We start from the raw sequence: 17,623 nt of genomic DNA, 5'->3' as shown, positions 1-17,623 counted from the left end.
CTGCAAGATCTTTGTTTGCCCCAGGAAAGGAGCTGAGTTCCTTTTGCCCTATGCCAAGGCCACTCATTYCCATAGAGGGAAGGAAGTCTGCAATGATGGGATAAAAAATCCCAACTGCAATGATGGGATAAAACTGGTCACAGCCACTCAGCTGCACAGCTGGAGCACTGCAGAGGCCAGAGCAATAAAATGCTCTGCAAAGGATGGGCAGCATTCCTGAGAGCAGCCCAGAGTCACTGCAGCACACTGCTGCTCAGGACAACCACCAGATATCCCAAAAGCAACTCAAGTTGGCCACAGCCACTTAGGAAAAGAGACTGCTGTGAAATGGAAGTGGGAAATACAGAGAGATCCAGAATATTCTCAAATACACAATCCACTGCATGATTTGTCAGATTTATATGAGGCAATGGCACAGGTAGGTTCTGCTACACTGATCMGACTGTCACCAGGGGAAAAAGGAAGCACCTTTCAGGCAGTGTTAAGTGTAGAATGGAGGTGCCATCTAAGCCACAGAAAAAGTTGTACCAGGGTTCCAGGAAAAATGGTWAAGACACAACAAAGGCTCCCTTAACTGCCTCTGAGATGTAAGGAACTGGATTCAGAGTAGGTTTGGCAGGAATGATACTCTGCTGGCATGGGATGAGGATGTGTCACATCCCTTGTCAAGTTACAATGCAGTCACACACCTGACAATCATTCCTCAGGGWGCAAAGATGAAAAAGGCTTGCAGAMCCCAAGCAGTGGCCAAAAGCTAGTCCACAAAAAGAACACAGCACAGAAGCTGCTGGATAATTAGATAAAGCTAAGGATGGAGACCTCCAAACCAACTGGACACAGGCCTTCTACCTCTGGGCTCATTGCAGTCCCTAAAGCAGGATTTCCTGTATACCAAATGKAGGCATAGGTAAGTCCCATGCTCATGCACTGGACACAGCTTTCTCTTCCAAAAAGACATAATTATTTCGAAAGGCAGTCCATCTTTAATCCCAAACATCAAGATCTGACTCACTGAATTACACTGAATTACAAGAAAGAAGAATTTTGAGCGAAGTGCAGAAAACTTGCATGCACAGATTGCACGCACACCTGTGAGCATGTACCATACACTTGGCTTTGAATTCAAGAAAATTTGAAGCTCTATTGTATAATCTACCTTTACATATCATCATTGTACCTGACAGTGGATTTTTCAGGTTTTAACAAAGATTAAGCTTGTTATTCAATATTTTCTTAAAATTAATGGGGTAAGAAAAAAACGTAAGGAAATGTTAAAAGAAACCTTAGTTCATGCATCTTCAAAATCAATTATCTACAAACATGTAAAACTACACACAGCAGCAAACTATCTAGTAAAACTACTATTTGAATCAACAACAGCTTCCAAACTCAATTTGTTAGCAGTAATGAGCAATAATAAATGGGAATGTAAAAAAATGTAACAAAAGAAATATTCTAAACTTAAACCACTTCTTCAACAACGACAATGTCTAAATTGGGTGTTACGAACAGGTTAACAGTATACAGAGACTTAAACATTTTAAATAACTTTGGTTACAATTAAGGCAGCCCAATAGGATCCACCTGCAGCTGCAACCAGCTCATTTCCCCCAACCCACCAGCACAAGCTCCCAGAGCCCATCTCCGGCCAACTCCAACACTTGTTAAAACCTCCAGCTACCCCACAGTCAGCAGAAGACATATAAATACACCATTTTTGGATGAGTTTCCTGGCTAAAACAGTTTAACAAAGGGCCTGAGWTATACAAGCAAGTGGAAAGGAGAGAACAAAAATGCACAGCTGGGCTGGAGAACTGCAGCAGCCAGCACAAGGATCAGCTTAAGCTGCCTGGGCTGCAGGCTGAAAGTGTGCTCTGGAACAGGAATGAGAAGAAGGTCACGGCTGTCAGAGATTTGCTTTATGACTGGGCTGTTTTCAAGTTCATCACACACAACCCCAAGTACTGTTTACAGAGCTGGGAGGTGACAGTGATCCAAGGTAAGAACAGYAGACTACATCAGAATAAGCAGATACCAAACCCAAAGTATCTTGTTCAACATTTAACTTCCAAGAAATGACATGGGTAACTATTAAAGTATGTCTCAGAAGAGTCAGCTAAAAAAACCCAGAATTTACTGACTCATTACCAGTTGAAAAAGTCAGTCACATTCCTTCTGATTCCCTGATTCTTTGGTATACTCACACTGCTCCCACTGCAGCACATTTCTGGCATGCACTGACCCCTCAGTGAGTTCATTTTACTCACTAATTTGACAAAAAAAGCTAACTTGACAAAACAGCAAATAGCTCTCCACTTGCTAAGCCAACAGAATCAGTTCAGAGGATCAGGAGTGCACCAGGCCAGTTCAAGGAGAGGAAAGCCACAGGACTTTCTTCTAAATCAGCATGTGACCATTACGTAGGCTCAGGTATCTCAGCTAAATACCTGCTGAGCTGTGAGCCCCCCRGAGCTTCTGCACCATCAGCATGCAAAGGACTGACTGGGACAGCTAACCAATGTTCAGGACAGGAGCACCCGATATACACTCAGCAACATTGTCTCATTACATTTTTTTTTGTTGACCTTTTTTTTTCTGACTTTTGATTATGCCCCATCAATTCTTGTATTTAAATTGTAAATTACTTGTGAGCTCTTTTTGTGGATGGCACTCACACCTATGGAACCTTACTCTATATAAGTCAGGTCATTAGATTCTTGGAACAACTTGGAATCAGCAAAAATAATTATGCAACATCCAAACAAATCGTATTTACACCCTAACAACACTGAAACAAATTCACATCAGATTTAAGGCTAGGTGGAGAGGAAAGCCAGCTGAAATACCTGCAAATTGAAAAACTGAATCAGCACTTGCAAGAAACCCCCACAGCACATACCTTCACTTTTGTCACCCTGGCTGAATTCAGCATGAGGGAACACTTTGTGTAGGACCTCGAGGAGCTTGGTGAAGGTCCGTTCCAAGAGTGGCCTGATGACAGGGGACAGCGCGTGTCCCGAGGAGGTCACAGCCCGTTGGGAAGCAGGCACGATGTTCTGCATTGCATGGTAGAAATCCTGGGCACTCAGAACGACCGAGGACACGTCCAGCTGGAGCTTCTGACTGCTCATGTAAATCTGGGGATAGCGGCGTCTCAGGGCAATCAGGGCAGCCTCAGTGCAAAGTGCTTTGATGTCAGCTCCACAGTACCCTAGAGAACACAAAAACACAAACACCTCCCATGAAASAGCACTGCTGTGCCACTCGAGTCTCAAACGTGCATCCAGCTAAAAACAAAGCAGTGATAATTGTCAAGGTCCACAAAGCATCTGCCAAAAGGTACCAGGTCATAATCTGGTGACAGTGTTGTATACCAAGAAATTAGACAGGTTTATTAAGATATACTAAGAAATTCATTCCATATGGAGGTTTAAAATACTTACATTTTCACTAYATCATATGACACATAGTGTGTTTTCAGTCCTGGGTTATAGGTCTGTTATTGCTCTTTCTTTTACCTTAATATTGTCTAAAGTATGTGTGCAATTTTAAAGTCCCTCTCCTCCTTTTTTCCTTTAATACCGCTACATGAATATGTTCTTTAATAGCCAAGTAATTTTGTTACACTGAACATCACCAACTTTAAACCTTAACAGTCTGAGAAAATGAGCAGTATAAAGAAAAATGTTTCATGAATAGAATATGGAAGAGATAAAATCTCTTGTTTAAAAAAGCATATTCTGGATTCTTGGAAAAATGTTAACTTCTACTGTCAAGAAAAATGTTTCAAACTTTTTAAGAGTTGCAAAACTTTATTAATATAACCAGAAGTAGAAATTAAAATGCATTAAAATTTTAATTTAGCCCATCTTCATAAGTATCTACAGGTGGCTACCTATAATTGCTTAATCACCATTACTGATGAAAAAACACAGATCTGATAATTATGAAATACAGAGAGACCTAATRCCTCTGAGTCTTCTGCAGTACTAATGGTTTGGGGGTTTTCCCCTGGGCTAGAAATTAGATTTCAAGTTTTTCCATCTCCCTCAGCAAGAGACATTTATATGTCTCTGTATTTTGAGGCACCATAGCTCCATCTTTCCAAAACTTTAAAACAATATTCCAGTGAGAAAAGTCATTTAGAGAATTAAGAGTCGCTATAGGAAAATGTGTTGCACTAAGGTAATGCCACATAGAAGTTCATGGGCTTGTAATGAAKTATTTATAGAAAGTAATTAACCAATTCTTTAGTTAAAACTATTCCACCTCCCCACCAAGTCTTACACTATTTGCATTTTTTTTACTCTATTTTTGTATTAAGACAAATTAGGGTTTAGATCGATAACACAAAGAAATTCTTTACTATAAGGCAYTTGAACTGGTTGTCTGGAGAGGCTGGGGCTGTCCCATCCTCAGAACAGTTCAAGGCCAGGTTGGAAGGGGCTCTGAGCAGTCTGGTCTAGTGGAAGGTGTCCCTGCCCACTGCAGGTGGTTGRACTGGATGAACTTTAAGGTCCCTTCCAATCCAAAACATTCTATTATTCTATGATTGGTCTTCTGGCAGCATCAAGTCCCAAAACTGAGGCCTGCCTTGCTTCTCTCTCTTTAGCCTCTGATGTTCTTTCAGTGCTGCTGGCACTTGGCAATTTTATAAAAAGGTTAATAGCTACAATTGTGTACATTTGATGAGTGCACACCATGACTATTATCTAAAACRTATGCAGCAACTCACATTCCCAAGYTACCATGAAATAAATACACATTACATCTGAAATATGCTCAGACACATTCACTATATTAATCAATAGGCAACTAATTGTTTTCAACACTGAAGTTATTTGGTTTTTTTTTTAACTTCATTTAACATCAAATCCAAACTATGCAGGCACACTCAAACCATGTGAAACTATTAGACAGTAGYTTCAAGTGCATYAGAGAGATCAAAATTTTGCTTTGTTCTTTAGATAACAGGTATCACATTCCCATTTAAATTGGTCCACTTCTCATCCAAAAACCACATTAGATTAAGCAAAAAATGAGTGTGGGGAGCATTATACCAAAGCTGAAATCAAAGATGTGCTGGAGATATACAGCAACCTTAATGCCTGTCACCTTAGAAACTAGTTTAGTATCTTTGTGACAAAAGATTCAGCAGCTCAGGAGCTCAGGAGCTATAAATCCTTCCCAACTTTTCTATTAACAAATGCTGTAATATCGCTTTCTAACAGTCATTTTAATCACTGCTTGTACATCTCCAAAGAATTGCAAAATTAGGAAATAATAGCCTGTAGCCTATTTTTAAAATTAAATTCTCAGGTGATCAGATACACAATTAGTCTCCATTTCTACTTCTCATTTCTCAGGAGCAATTACATTTGAAGACTAGTAATTGGTGTCTCTTTTTGAGGGGCTCTCTTGTGCATACTGTACATCCATTTCAGTGACAGGAAAACTGCAAAAATCSTGTACCTTGTGAAACATTAAAGAGCTTTTTATTTCCAAGAAGCAAATGCACACTGATTAAGAGAAAGAAAAACATGAATGAAGTATTGTCAAAGCAAAATAAAATGTATCATGCCAACAGTAAATAACCTGAATTAATTTTTATCCAAACTGACACTGTAATATAAACTCAGGGTTCTGTGCATTTGCTTCCATTTTTGAAGCATCTCACAAAAGGTGTTCAGTTTGCCAAGCAAAATGTACTGGCACACATTAACTTAGAATAAATGAGGATTCCTGTCAAGTAGCCCATTTCCTTCTACCCACCACCACTACACTCTGCTAAACATTTCTGAAGTACAGCTTTCAAAAAGCAGGACAGCAAACAAGTGGATTCCTATGTAGGTTTCCAAAGAACACACTTTGATCACCAGAATTTTCCAGCCATCCTCTTCCATCTCTACTGTGCAGAATTTATGTCCTCTTTAAAATTTCTTCTGCCTAAAACCCACCCTTAAAAACCACAACAAAGTGCCACTGAAGTGGGTAGAGCATTTACATGAACAATCTTTATGACTTCTTCCACTTCATGTTGTGCAATTCCCTACAAAACTCCCAAAATTACTGTAGGGGAAGAGAGTTAGCAAACAAATCAGCATGATGACAAAGATAAAAAATAATGACTAGGCTTATTTTAAAAAATTGTGAAAAACAGGAACAATAATGCTGAAATCTCCCCCACAATTATTACATGAGGATGGGAAAGAAAAATCTAACATGGTATCATTTTGCCACAAAATGCTCCTGCAATAATAAGCACAGAATGGAGTATTTTTAACAAGCATTTTGAGTGATAGTTTGCTTCTGAACAATTCTATTTAGCATTATTTAAACAACCCTCACTACCTTGTAAAAAGATTCATCTGCAAGATGCCAGATGGAGGAATTCACACTTTTTCAGTTGCTGATATGTTTTGTTTCCTGCAAGACTGAGCTCGTAGGTAAGTCTCTCTACCTACAGAAAGCTATCATTCAGAACAAGGGAATTAGTACAAGAAAGAAGAAAGGATTTATAAAGTTCAGGGTATCTGGGGTCCATCTCCAGTAAGGATAAAACATAGTAATTATGTGTGTTTACTGAATGTACTAATAAGACATGAGTGTGGGCTCTTCTGAGCAATGCTGTGCTCTCCCCAAGGCGCTCCACTTCGTCTCACACACACTGCAGTCATGAGGCCATTCAGAGAAATGGAGTCTTTAATTCTCATATACTCAGAAATCCACTAAAAGGTTGCAATCCSTAACACCTGGGACAAAAATCAACCCTCAGGAAAAAACCTATTTTTTGCAAGTCCTGGGGCTTTTCCCTTCCAATTTCCTTCTAATTACACCCCTGGATCTTAAGAAGTTCTGTGTCACACACACACACCTGCTTCCCAAAAGTYATTTGTTTCGGGAGTATTTCAGCAGTTTTCTTCATTAGGATCCAAAAGCTCGGAGTTAAGTATTGCCAGGTCTGCTAAACTGGAAAGAAGTATCAACCACACAGTGCCAAAAGCCTGGCAGGTCCAGGTAGCTTTTACTTGGGGAAGAGGGGGTGTTTTTTTTTTTTTTGACAGGGAAGGTTGGTTGTTTGTTTTTAAAGAAAGCCTGCACACAAGAGGAAACAGCAGACTGGTATAAACTGCATCACAGACATACACGTGTGCCAGTGAGTCCCAATGGTAAAGGCCACAAAGAATGTGGAAAGTCCATTTAAATCATTATTGCTGCATATTTTACTTATAAAAATGACGAGGCAATATCAAGGTGAAGAAGATACACGAGTTTTGAAAAGTCCTTGTAATACTCAAAAGATTTTCATCTGGGATGTATGGAAACACTTGAATTCCAGGATACAGATTGGAGACAATCAAGTGTAGAGTAGCTGGAGAGTAGGAAAGCCAAGGAAAACRGMAAAGGGTATTTSTTTTTGTTAGCTGACTTCCACAAAMCTGACAGGCTTTATGGAGCACAAAGAACGTCATCCAATGAAACAAAGGGTTTTCCCTTTTATCTGAAATTCTAAAATACTGYGCTCTCAGTGAAAAAATCCAGTGTATTTTTAAAGAAACATCTGTGTTTTTTTCCTCACCTACTCCCCTCTCTCCCACTAAGCAGCAGCACAAATCAAGCAGAATGTGAAATGGGTTTGTCATGTGCTGTCTTATACCCGGCCAGGCTTAAACTGCAGTTTGCTGGATAGTTATGTTTTCTCCTCACCAGAAGATGTTGAGGTCTTTGTGCATCAAAAGCGGAGGGATGCTGCTTCGATGAAAGATGTCCCTGTGGATGAAGAGGATAATTYGGATGTACTGTAGCTGACTGAATGGACTGATGTTCAATTTAAAGTTCTTGAGATTCTGTGATGATGGATTCCAAAGCATAGATATTTGAGACTGTTCTTTTTCTGAGAACTTCAGTGCTCGTCCAAGCAGATGACTAACAGAGAATGAATCTTTGCATGACAAATTGTTGAGAAGATACTGYAGTGTGTGCTTTAGGGTCATTTCCTCTGTTAAATTCAGTATAAAAATATTTGGGTTTATTTCTGATTGGATTTAAACAGCAGGTTTATCTTGAACAACCAACCTCCATTCAGTACAGCAGGTCTTTGGGAGCTCCAAAAGTGTATTTAAAGTAATCATGGTGTGCTGCTTTTTTTCCCCCTACCTATGTCTACACTTTGAGGTTGTTCTGTGCTAGCAATCTGGAAAAAAATTCATCTTTAGAAAGGCTGGTTAGTTTGTTGGATTTATGACAGAGGGGAGCATGCCAGTCAGTAAAACACAAACAAAAACCAAAAACCCCATACAAAGTACTGATTTTTTTCCCTCAATAAGTAGACAGAAAAACCCCTGGTCTCCCTAGCTTTTTTTGTAATATACTAATTTAGTGGGAAATCTACCTAAAGATTGCAATTCCAACTTCACTTTGCTTCTCTTTGAGAGTATGCATCCTATAGAGATGTTAGAGAAAGGAAACACGGCTGTATTTTCAAATGACTACTAGCTACTCATTTTGTGTTTTACTAAGAGTGAAATATATTTTGTTACCACAAAAAGACTGTTGTTCAAAGTACAGAGGTTTAGAAAGTTAARGACAAGAAAATATCTTGATACATTCAACATACCTTCAAAGTTTTACACAGAAGAGAAAGCCTCTACAGTAAAGGTACTAACATCATTAACACTCACCAACACATTTTTCAGCCARTTCTCCTAAGAAAGGATCTGACAGTTTGGGGTTCCAATCCCTGGTATGAATTTGCAAAATGTGCTTTCGTGCCTGATATTAAAAAAAAGAAAGAAAAGAAAATGTGATTAAAATCTAACAAGTCAAATCCATATAATAGAAAAACCATTATTTATTCACGTGAATCAATAGTTACTTTACCTACTTTTTTACTGAGACACGTAAAGTACAACTTGGCACTTGAAAGGCAAGAGCAAAGCTTTTCCCTTCTTTTTTAATTCCATATATAAGAAGTACTCTTTTCACCAGTAACACGTTTTRAATTCTGTTTAATCAACATTATTATACATGTTCCTGTATAAAACTCCTGTTCTATTAGGAATTATTAAGTTTTGTAATTTCATTTTTAATTACTRCACCTATGATTAACAGGTTCTACTGTCAAAGGCCTCGCCAATTAATGTATTGCTGAGTAGCACAGCACATACACATGAATCCCAAAATAATTCCAGCTAAAAGCAGTACATAATCCAAATATATCTATCCATACACAAAGTAAATTTAATTGTAAGAGTAAATTAATGAAGCATTAGRGCTGAGTTTATGTTAGTTTAAAATAAGGAACTCAGATGTTTCTGTTACCAACATTGTACTGTCTGGCTGTGCATCTACAGTTTTTCATGCTTRGAAGTCTACAACATTTAAAGTCATTTTCTCTTACCATAAGTTTCAAGCCCCCAAATAGTTGGAGTTCATTATACAAATCCGCAGTTTTTAGATAAGCAATTCATTTTWTTGTGAATAATTTACATCTGTTTAGTTTTAGCTATGTCCTGAAGATTTGAAGCTCAATACAATTTTATGTATACAATATGTCTGTACTAAAATTGTCTTCCTAAAATTAAACATTCTTACATGCAAGAATGAATACTTTCATTTCACAGGCTTAGCAGTCAGGCATTCAAATGTTTAATATACTAAAGATRTTTATCAATATATCTCCTTTCTAGATTTTACCTTTTTGTCAGGCAAGTTGAAAAGAAATTCCCTGTCAAAGCGACCAGGTCTCCTGAGTGCAGGATCTATAGAATCCAGTCTGTTTGTAGCACCAATTACAACTATTTCACCTCTATTATCCAGTCCRTCCATGAGGGCAAGAAGAGTAGACACTATAGAGCTAAAAGAGAGTTTTCAGAAAAAGAAACTGTAGGGAACACTGCAAGAACTTTTGCATTTTCAAAYGCAACATTAATCCATTCAAAAGAAAAAAGTTAAGCTACAAACAGGTGCATAACAGTTTTAAGCCTCATATATTCCATTGACCTCCTGGAGTGCTGGCCCCAAATTTCTCTCCTCTTTCTCTCAGCAGAGTGGAGGGATATAGACACATAAATACCACCAGCTGTAGAATGACAGGTACAAATGTGTTGCCATACAGAACCCAGCAAAAAGCAGCCACAAAAAAATTCAGCCAGCAGGCAACTGTTGTAAAAAAAYGTTTTAAAAAAATGACACTATAGCAACACAAGATGCATTTGTACATCACACCATCTAGAATCAAAATCACAGGTGAGTTCAGCTAATTCCCAGAACATCACAATTTATCATGTTAGAATAACATTTTTTTCAACTGGTTATTCTATTGTGCTGGTAACAGACAATCTGTTTACAGCACAAAACAAAAAAGCAAGGAATGGCTGTAGAAATCTTGGAGTTAATAACGTGGCTGAAGGGTAATTGTCACTGCAATTCAATTCCCAGCAAATTACAGTCTGCCTGAAGGACTGAAAAGATGACTTTTTACACCAAAAAACCAATTTGTCCTTTCTAGTGTAAGTGAGCTTCAGRAAAAGTAAAAACCTTTCCTGGGAAATGAGTAAAATTACATTTAAGAGTTTACCAAGATAATGTACCCTATACCAAGATAATGGCAGCATGCAAGAAATATTACCTGTGAATCTGATCTTGTCTGCTAGAACGAACTGGAGCCAGGCCATCTATTTCATCAAAAAAGATTATAGAGGGTCTCATCAAGTATGCCTGGTATGCAATAAATAAAACAAAAATTGAATTCACTATTAATTCCTAATTTATCCATSAAATTGAAAACTGGTTTCACCAGAAAGCATTAACATGCTAAACCAACACATACATTGAGACATCTTTGTTAGAAAGTATRAAGTCTGAAATGAAAACTGAATTTGCAGTGTTCCAAAGCAAAGCAGAGTGCAGTCTGCTTGGAGTAAGCAAGGTGGCACCAGTGYACCAGATTTACTGTGTGCTGCACAGGTTAAAGACACACACCTTACACCCAGTTACAGAAAACATTGTCTTATCCGCTCATGATCTGTTTAGATATCTCTGACAACTACTTCTCTTTGAGCTACTGCATTTACAGCTTTATGTGACTCTCTCTTCTGTCCAATCTCTTCTAAGCCAAAAAAGAACACTAAAATAGACACACAACCAGTGCAGTCATGCACTCCTCTATGTAGCATTTATCTTGAATATGCCAGTCAAACTCAAAATTACTGAACTTTTTTTTTTCAATTTTTACTCAAACTGCTTCATTAATGGACAAGTCAAGAGACTTCTAAGTTTCCAGAACAAGAAAAACTACAGTCAGCATTCCTCTCTTTTTTTTAATCCAAAAACACCATTTGGTGAAATGTTGCATAATTTCTGAAAATTTACAATTATTTAGTTTCAACTGCAAACAACTTTGGCTATCTAAACCACAAAAAACAACATACAGGGAAATCATACGAAAAAAAGATTTTCTTCTAACCTGATCGAAAAGGAGTCGAAGCTGACGTTCAGATTCACCAACCCACTTACTGAGACAGTCTGCTCCTTTCCTCATAAAGAAAGCCACCTTTTTGTCTCCTTGACTGCATTCATTAGCTAGAGCTCTAGCTACCAAGGTTTTACCTGTTCCAGGAGGACCATAGAATAAACAGCCCCTGAAGATAAATGGATCAACACAGTCACAAACTTATTTTACGTCTCCTGAAAAACTCCAAGTCAAATTTTATAATGAAGACAGGGAGCCTGGAGAAGAAAGACTTAAGATCTCATATAACTATTTTCTGTAATAACATGACTTTATAAAATCTAAGTTTGTTTTATGCTTCCAAATCAGTTGATTTSTACAAACAAAGCTTTGATTTGTAAAGAACATTAAACAAAGGCATATTAAGTTTCCAAAGCATTCCTTCACATTAGTTAAATATCACCTATTCAAATATTAGACCTTAGGTAACACCTTAATCAGTGTTTGTTAATTCTTTGGAATAAAGKAATTAAGTGACAAAAATACCCCCAAATTTTCAATTTACTTAGATACCATGTACCCATTTAAATAACCTTCCAAGATGCCTGATTAATAAACATAAAATCACAGCATAATATTATTGAGAGAAACATCAACATTTTGCTTGATCTYGTAAAATATTTAATAATGAGAAAAAAAGGCAAGGTGCTACACAGAACACATGAGAATTCTTTCTTCAACCAATCACAAAGTTTACCTTTCTACCACAAGAAAAATACACTAGGTTTTTCTAACTCTTCATCCTGCTTATTACATATTCTGGTAGACAAGTGGGGTAGCAAACATGTAAATCTATTTGAACTGCAAAACACTTRAAGGAATGAATCAATCTCCTGTATGTTTTCAATTCTTCAGAGCTTAATTTAAAAAATGCAACGGTAAGAGTAAATGCACCTACCTTGGTGGCTGAATTTTGAATTTTTCAAATATTTCTGGATAGAGAAGAGGAAACACTACCATTTCCTTAAGTGCAAGGATATGATGGCTCAATCCCCCTATACTATCAAAACACACCTGAGGGAAAAAGAGAGCACACAAAGTTTATATTGTAACAACTTTCCACAAAAGCACCTTTACTTATAAAACATTTCAAAACAAATTAGAAAAAACACTGCATTGATCAACAGGATTTCCCTGAATTTTGAAAGTGTGAAAACAATAGTTGAGAAAGTCAACTCTTGGCTGCCCACATGAGGCTTATCTGGTTTGCAAGTTAACTGCCAGGGAAGCCAGAACATCTAGAGAGATCCAGCCTAAGCCCCACAGCAAATGCTTTGTAGTCCAAAAGAATAAACAGACAAAGCTTTAGTAACAAWAAAATAAAATAAAAAAGATCAGTGAGCTTTTTATAAATTTACTTCAAGCTCAATGAGAGGCTGTGGAGAATTCTGCTTATGCATAAATCGAGGTAAGGAAGATAAGAAGCATTACCAAAACCTACCGATTTATCAACAATCATAGGGTCAACATCAGCCAAACTTGCCCCAACTTTCACGCGCTCTCGAAGGATTCCACTAGCTAAGTCTTCTGCTCTGAAGTTTAAAGGCAGGCACCTTTAACAAACAAACACCAGATAAATACTGATCTGTTTTCATTGCTTGGGGAGGAAGAATCAAGAGAGTAAATGCATTTTATTACATAAAGAGGCAACCTTCCCAGATTGTTAAACAAAACTACTCGCGTTTTTTTTTCCTGTGGCAATTATTGTTATGTATCTGGAAACTTCTTAATACAAAGTTAGTTTTATRCTTCCATAAATGTATTTCAACCTGACTAATCTGGGCAGATTATTTTGATTAAACACAGAATAAACAACATTTCCTTCCTTTACGCCCCTACATACATACTACATCAGATCAACTACATATTTAAAGGGAGGAAGAAATAAGACACAGGTTACACTCAGAACTACACTTCTGGTAATTGTACATTGCTTGAATTCCTTGAAGTGGGAAAGGGAATGATGTGGCAGACAGGAAGAGATGGAAAAAAGACAAGGAAACTCTTTCTCTTGAAGAATTTTCCTACTTAGGTATCTGCRGCAGTGAATAAATTTACTTATACATCTTCCCCTTTTAGATTATTGCTAAATATGTGMAAGCTCAAAAAAACATACACTGAATGTGTAGAATGCACATAGTGTTACACAAGAGGAAGAGGGAAGAGCTGGCAGTACAACTGAACTAACTGGAACCAAGTTACACCAAGAATAAAAACCTATTTTAACCAACAGTTGTTTTTTTATAACTCAACTGAATCAAACAGCTATTCTTGTATTTCCAGCTTTTTATCTATATAATTAATGATCCACTCATAAGACTCCAAAATTTGTATTAATATATAACCAGCACTCCTTTTAAACCATGCCCACAGGTAATTACAGAATCAAAACTGCAGAACTCATAGAACATTTAACACTAGTTCTGCTTGTTTTCTCATGAATAATAAAATCAAACCATTCTAAAGACCAAGGATGATGTTTTCATACCTATTTCTTGCTCTGGCTATGCTTTTAGATTTCCTTCTTTCAAAACGTTCTTCATCTGAAGAGGTTGTATCACTGCTGTGAATGGCATGCTTCTTTCTCCTATTGAATGGCAAAACAAACAGAAAACTCAGTCTTATTTGCAGTACAATGGCATGTTTTGGTTCTTCTATAAAAGTGGAACTGAAATGGCAAGTACAGAACTGAGATGCATGCAAATTTTASCTTCATTAAGTATCAAAATAATCAGAGAGGGAAACAGCAGCTCTTACTGGCACAGGGATTATCTGATTTCAACATGAACGTTACTAGAACACTAATTAATATATGTGGTCCAGTCCATGTTACCTCAGCAATGTGATTTGAATATTCAATCAATAAGCTGCAACCATATTTAGGAAAACTTCCAACCACTTTATCCACCTCTAACATAACCAACCTACCAAGATCTCCTTACTCAGTTTGATGCTTTCTTTTAAATATTCTTTGAAAAACTCCATATTTTACAAAGTATATAGTCTCTTTTTGTGAGGTTATTAATTCTGAACAGCAGAATAGGCTCACAAAATACCTGTACTTCTGATCCAAATCCAAGTACAATTATTATCCAAAGTCTGAATGAACCATTTCTTATTTTAGTATGACAGTATTTCAGAAAACTGAGTATTTCAGAAATATTAGCGACTATACATTACGTTTTCTGTACAAAAAGGTATTGAATTTGATACCCATCTGAAAAATCGAGCACTTTTTTGCATGAAGGGTTGGTTACTAGTAAAAAGTCTTAGATTTTAACTGAATATAGTGARCTGCATCATTTGTATGAACATGGTAATGCACTGACCTAGATGGTTTCTGCCAATGGATAATATGGTCGATCAGTTTTACTGTTCAATGACCAAAAATGAGACACTCTCTCTGATACATTTTGAAATGTATCMTGCAATTGGGAAGACTTTTTATGACCATGTTCTGACAAAAAGGGAAAAAAAATGATGGCTGAGTAACAAGCACACTAAAACTGAAGGGATAATAACTTCCACAGTCTTCAGATATAACAGTAAGTACAAGTTCAGAGATTATAAAAAAAATGTCATATGCACTTCCAACTCTTATTTGTATTACAAAGAAACTTTAGAATCCTCAGATTCAGCTATTACTTTATTTACTTCACATATTTTCACTATGTCATTAAACTGAGCAATAAGACAAGAGTTTCAGCTATGACTAGTATTCATTTACTTGGATTCTGTTCATGGACAGATTTGCCTTTTTGAAGCTTTGAGTAAGTTTAATTTTTAAAAAATGTTTTAAGCTGCAAGCTCATCTGTTTTGTTACATAAAGTCTACCCACAGTTTCCAAGACAACTTGGTACATTCCAGACTTCTTTGACACAAAACATAAGAGTCAAAAATTATGCTTGCTAAATATTTTATTAAATTGTTGATAATCCTTGGATGAAATATGAACTAAAAGAAAACAACATCAACCTGTTTTGTTCGGTTTTCTAGAACAGAAAGGGGGTATTTGTTAAACTGATGCCTTGGATTTAAATATTAAATATTAAATATATGGCCTTACAGAAAAAGCTACGGTGTTTCATGCAGAATTCTTTCCAGTACTTGGGGCACACCTGTTTCCATTCTATTTAGTACAAAACTTCTACTGGGATTACAAAGAGCCATGACACTCCTGTTTGGATGCTGATCAGGGTCTGAACCTAGGATACAATTCAAGACCCACTCACATGCATGAACAAACTGTGCAACTCACTCAAGAACCGTTTGAAAATCAAAAGCTACCAGAAYGTATTGAAAGAAAGCAAACAACTATATACCAAAAGACTGACATTTACCTGATATGGCTTCTTCTTGCAGGAGATCTGTGAATGTCAAACAGCGTATTTTCCCTCTTCTTTTGATGAGCTGGCACTGTAATAKCAATTACAAAAGAATAATAAACTAATCTAAATGCAGCACAAAAGCACTAGATTATCACTTCACCAATATGGTTATCACTGGTTCCTCTAAAAGCTTAAGTCAAGGCAAGAACTGGGCAGGATGGAATCAAATCTCTTTGTGCTTTGTCACTATCACTGTACTTGGCTTGATGTAGGCATGGGAACTCCATCCTCGTCCTCCTCAAACCATCAGAGGTGTATCTATCATGGCACAGAATCTAACTCATCCAGGGCACTAGCATTTCTAGTTTATTTACAGAACATAAAGCTCTACACAGAAAGCTCTTCATAGCTGATAATATGGGATATCTTAAAATTTCTCTGAACGAATGAACCACAGCTGTTCTCTATCAGAGAAGTCATATTCTGTGATCCTCTGACTTGCAGGAATGGCTCAAAGCTGCATCAGGCAAACTCAACAGCAAGAAGTATTGCCTTTACTGAGAGGGTGGTCCAAGGTACAGGCTTCCTAAAGAAGTGGTTGATGCCCCAAGCCTGTTCTAAGAGATATTTGGACAATGACCTGAATAACACACTTTCAGATTTGGTCAGCATTGAAGCGGTCAGGTAGCTGGAGTAGATGGTCACTGTAGATTCCTTCCAACTGAAATGTTTTAAATTTCTGATCTAGGCAAAATGTGCTAAGTGCTACTAGAYSATTTATCTACAATTASAAATTAGGCTTACCACTCAAGAAGMGAAGCAGGCATAACCGCAACTRTTTTTTCTATGWAATCACCTAATTTATTAGACTACTTTCTCCAAGTGTTTCTTGACCTAAACCCTGTCAYCTCCAACTCTGAACCCAGYACAGGGCAAYACCTGCARAGTTCAATGAGGCAGCAATGCCACCACCACTGACAAACTGACACCCTGTGTCTCAGCAATCCCATCCATGTGGAGAACCACAACAGGTCAGGGTGGAAACCACACAGTGCTGCATCCCTGTTACTCTGCCAGGGACAAGGAGCATCCCTCCAACCATTCTCTCCCCACACTCATGGTATCCTTGCAGGTCTGTAGAGCAGAACAGCATGAGCACTGTCTGGTTCCTCACCTATTGGAGGGGCCTGGTATCTTTCAACAGTTTTCCTCTGTCTGAGATTATATGGCCGATCATTTTCTTCCCCTTCAGCTTCTTCTACTTCTATATCTCCATCTTCTTCCTGAGACTCTGTAGGGGGAGAAAAATATTTTCAGAATACTTACACTTCACGTCAGAGGTAAAAAATTAACATTTTAATGGTCACTGAGAATTACTGCCCACTTATTAATTAACACTCATTGGCAAATTGCTGGAAATTTGAAGACACGAAAAACCTATAGCACATGGTCAAATTTCCTTCTAGTTTGTTTACAGAAGGTTCTGGAAAGGCACAAGAAATAAAAATAAATGCATTCAAAACAGCTTTAGTTATAAAGTACTTCAAATATCACTTCTATCCACTAAATTCATCCTTAAATAATTATCCTTCAAATTAAGAATAAAGCCTTTCTTCTCTTTTCCCATAGGAGCCTCAATAAATCAAACACTTGACACAGCATGAAAATACGTACAACTTATCACTATTTGTATAYGAAGCAAAGAAACACAGTGTATAAATGCAAAACCTAGGCCCATCTGTTAACAGGATCACAATTTCCAACAATGGATCTCAGAACTAA

At 37.3% G+C, this 17,623-nt stretch overlaps 1 protein-coding gene across 3 annotated transcripts in view; it reads right to left on the bottom strand.

Annotated features, from left to right (window-relative positions):
- The window catches only part of ATAD2B (ATPase family AAA domain containing 2B), a 74,063-nt gene that overhangs the window by 34,135 nt on the left and 22,305 nt on the right, over positions 1–17,623 (bottom strand). For all 3 annotated transcript variants that reach the window (XM_057390427.1, XM_057390426.1, XM_057390428.1), the window contains exons 7-16: positions 17,016–17,132; positions 15,854–15,929; positions 14,001–14,099; positions 12,954–13,065; positions 12,411–12,526; positions 11,468–11,642; positions 10,631–10,719; positions 9,697–9,856; positions 8,682–8,772; positions 2,900–3,211 (exon numbers count right to left, since the gene is read on the bottom strand). In XM_057390427.1, the coding sequence (XP_057246410.1) occupies positions 2,900–3,211; positions 8,682–8,772; positions 9,697–9,856; positions 10,631–10,719; positions 11,468–11,642; positions 12,411–12,526; positions 12,954–13,065; positions 14,001–14,099; positions 15,854–15,929; positions 17,016–17,132 (1,347 nt within the window). The remainder of the gene's footprint in view (positions 1–2,899; positions 3,212–8,681; positions 8,773–9,696; positions 9,857–10,630; positions 10,720–11,467; positions 11,643–12,410; positions 12,527–12,953; positions 13,066–14,000; positions 14,100–15,853; positions 15,930–17,015; positions 17,133–17,623) is intronic.

This window comes from Malurus melanocephalus, unplaced genomic scaffold, assembly GCF_030028575.1.
Source record: "Malurus melanocephalus ecotype Western Australia unplaced genomic scaffold, MMel_1.1 scaffold_26, whole genome shotgun sequence".
In the NCBI taxonomy this organism is placed as follows: Eukaryota; Metazoa; Chordata; class Aves; order Passeriformes; family Maluridae; genus Malurus; species Malurus melanocephalus.
The sequence above is the reverse complement of the archived record's forward strand: the minus strand, read 5'-3'. Positions and strand labels throughout refer to the sequence as shown.